This window comes from Sinocyclocheilus rhinocerous, unplaced genomic scaffold (genome assembly GCF_001515625.1).
Source record: "Sinocyclocheilus rhinocerous isolate Xijiao unplaced genomic scaffold, SAMN03320098_v1.1 scaffold764, whole genome shotgun sequence".
Lineage (NCBI taxonomy): Eukaryota > Metazoa > Chordata > Actinopteri > Cypriniformes > Cyprinidae > Sinocyclocheilus > Sinocyclocheilus rhinocerous.
The window spans coordinates 419552-422813 of NW_015627902.1; the positions used below are offsets into that span (position 1 = coordinate 419552).

Sequence of the window (3262 nt, forward strand, 5' to 3'; positions counted from 1 at the left end):
ATCCCCCTTTCAGAATCTGCAAAATGTTAATTATTTTAACAAAATAAGAGGGATCATACAAAATGCATGTTATTGTTTATTTAGTACTGACCTGAATAAGATATTTCAAATAAAAGGTGTTTACATATAGTCCACAAGAGAAAATAATCACTGAATTTATAAAAATGACCCCGTTCAAAAGTTTATTGATTCTTAATACTGTGTTGTTACTTGAATGATCCACAGCTGTGTGTTTTTTTTTTTTTTTCCGTTTAGTGATAGTTGTTCAAGAGTCCCTTGTTTGTCCTGAACAGTTAAACTTCCTGCTGTTCTTCAGAAAAATCCTTCAGGTCCCACAAATTCTTTGGTTTTGCAAATACATTTTTGTGTATTTGAACCCTTTCCAACAATGATTGTATGATTTTGAGATCCATCATTTCACACTGAGGACAACTGAGGGACTCATATGCAACTATTACAGAAGGTTCAAACGCTCACTGATGCTCCAGAAGAAAAAAACATGCATAAGAGCCGGGGGGGGGGGGAAAACTTTTTGAATTTGAAGATCAGGGTAAATTAAACTTATTTTGTCTTCTGGGAAACATGTAACTATATTCTGTAGCCTCTGAAGGGCAGTACTTAATGAAAAAATATTATATTTAGGGAAAATAAGAATCTCCATTCTGTTCAAAAGTTTTCACCCCCACTTTTCACTCTTAATGCATGTTTTTTTTCTTCTGGAGCATCAGTGAGCGTTTGCACCTTCTGTAATAGTTGCATATGAGTCCCTCAGTTGTAACTTTTGAACGGGGTCATTTTTATAAATTCAGCTATTATTTTCTGTTGTGGACTATATGTAAACATCTTTTATGTGAAATATCTTGTTCAGGTCAGTACTAAATAAACAGTAACATGCATTTTGTATGATCCCTCTTATGTTGGTAAAATAATTAAGATTTTGCAGATTCTGAAAGGGGATGTAAACTTTTGACCTCAACTGTAACATCTTGTGAAGTGAAAAGTTGCATGTTTGTAAGAAACAAATATATCATTAAGACGGTTTAACTTCAAACCTTTGCTTATAGCTAAACTATGTGCTCTGTCCATAATATTACTTCCTCCAGTGAAGACTTACATGACAAAATATAAAACATTTCTTTAATGTCCAGAATAAGCAGAGCAGGAATAAAGACAAAGAAGCTCAAATATAAGTTTTTGTTTGCATTTTTGGTCACGCCATGATTCTCATACTTTCATTTAATAACATTATTTTTAAAATGTGGCTTAATATTTCATAAGACTATTATTTTAAAATTTACAATGAGAGTGTCTATACTTTTGACTGCTATATGTAAGGTATGGACTTTAGCCATGAGGTGGCAGTACAGCAACATGTGTCTACATGGTGAATGTAAATTAGTTGGTTTTAATAGAATGACTCCTAGTACTGAATAGTCAGTGGTTTTTGGTAAATTAAAATGTGATTATGGTACTTGGACCCTGATAACTGATCAACTATGACTTATCAGTAACCATTTCTTTCTAAAGCTTCTGTGTGTTTGTGTGTTACAGTGAAGGCAAACTAACAGAGGCAACTGAATATTTGGAGAAGTTTGCAGAGATTTCTCTAAGCAGCAAACAGGACAGAAACCTCGAGAAAGCCTGCATGTGCCTTGGAAACATCCTCAGCTTGAGAGTAAGAGACAGAGAGCTTAGATTTAAATCTACATGTGGGTTAAGAAGTTGTGTCCCAAACCCTAGTGAGCTGCCTATATAGAGAGCCTTTTAAGGCATCATTAGCATGTGTTGCATGAGATCCTTGTGAACTTTAGGAGTGTTTATAGAGTTTTAGTATTCCTGTGTATCTGCATGTTTATTTCTGTACATAGAAGCGGTATGATGGAGCTCATGAACATTTTGGACGTGCGTATGAGATTGCGTGTAATCTGGCGTCGGTGGTCAGGCTGCAGAAGGCTCGGGTGTGTGCGGGCAGCGCTCGTGCGCTCAGCATGATGCAGACCTATCACAGGCTCATAGAGACACCAGGACGCCAGAACATCAAGAGAATCATCAGCTGGAAGAAGAGGAGACACGACAGTTTAAGTGCACCATTGTGAGTGGGCAGACAACTGAACAATTCAGCTGCCATATCAGAGGTATCTGGATTGCTTTGGTGTGTCAGATAATGCACAAACTTACTCTCTTCTTTCTTAACAGAGAGGAAGAAATGAAGAGATGAACAGTGGAAGGCAGATGTTTGTCTGAAGGCTGAATAAAGTACTATGAAATCTGTTCAAATCTGTCTTTTAGAGAGATTCCATGTGGAAAAGAAGTGCATTTATAAGGGATTTTACAATTTAAAAGAATATACTTAAAGGGTTAGTTCACCCACAAATTAAAAAAAGAATACGCAAAAAAGTATTCTCGTAGCTTCGTAACTTTACAGTTGAACCACTGATGTCACACTGATGTGACTACTTTGTCGATCATCTTGGTACTTTTCTGGACCTTGAACGTGGTAGTTACCTTGCTGTCTATGGGAGGGTCAGAGAGCCCTCATATTTCATCAAAAATATCTTAAATTGTGTTCCGAAGAAGTCAACGTGGTAGTGACCTTGCTGTCTATGGGAGGGTCAGAGAGCCCTCATATTTCACCAAAAATATCTTAAATTGTGTTCCGAAGACGAACGAAGGTCTTTCAGGTTTCGAACAACACGAGGGTGAGTAATTAATGACAGAATTTTGATTTTTGGGTGAACTAACCCTTTAAGTGTCAACTGGATGTGATGTTTTATGACACTTAATTGGATGTTATTTGTTTACAGTTAAATTAAAATGTATTATATTTTAAATTCATATTAAATGCAATTAGCTGAACTAGAACTAGAATTCTATTTTCACACACTAGTAGGACTTGAGTTAGGCTACCTTTGTATTCTGTTGTTTAAAGAAATGTGGTTAAAGTGTAATGCTGAATGTGCTGACAAGCATTTGTGGTAAACTGAAATATAATTTAATTTAATTTCTATTCAAACTGTACATGTAAACTTTAAATCTAATATCTAATAACACATTAAAGTTAAAAGGACTTCACATGTGCTTTAGTATGTTCGTCAACACATCAAAATAAGTGTACTTCTTTAAAGCGCAACAAAAATATTATTAAAACATAATGATTTAAAATATACTTTAAAGTAAAACTTTCAAAGTGCACTTTTTTTAAAGTGTGCTTAAGTGTGCTAAGAAGCACAGTCATGAAAGTGTCTTTCTTCAAGCTTTTCAT

General features: G+C 35.2%; 1 protein-coding gene across 3 annotated transcripts in view; it reads left to right on the plus strand.

Moving 5' to 3' along the window:
- The window catches only part of ttc29 (tetratricopeptide repeat domain 29), a 7756-nt gene extending 5381 nt beyond the window's left edge, over positions 1 to 2375 (plus strand). For all 3 annotated transcript variants that reach the window (XM_016548436.1, XM_016548437.1, XM_016548438.1), the window contains 3 exons: positions 1552 to 1675; positions 1869 to 2092; positions 2197 to 2375. In XM_016548436.1, the coding sequence (XP_016403922.1) occupies positions 1552 to 1675; positions 1869 to 2092; positions 2197 to 2218 (370 nt within the window). In that variant the 3' untranslated portion in view covers positions 2219 to 2375. The remainder of the gene's footprint in view (positions 1 to 1551; positions 1676 to 1868; positions 2093 to 2196) is intronic.
- The last annotated feature ends 887 nt before the right edge of the window (positions 2376 to 3262 follow it).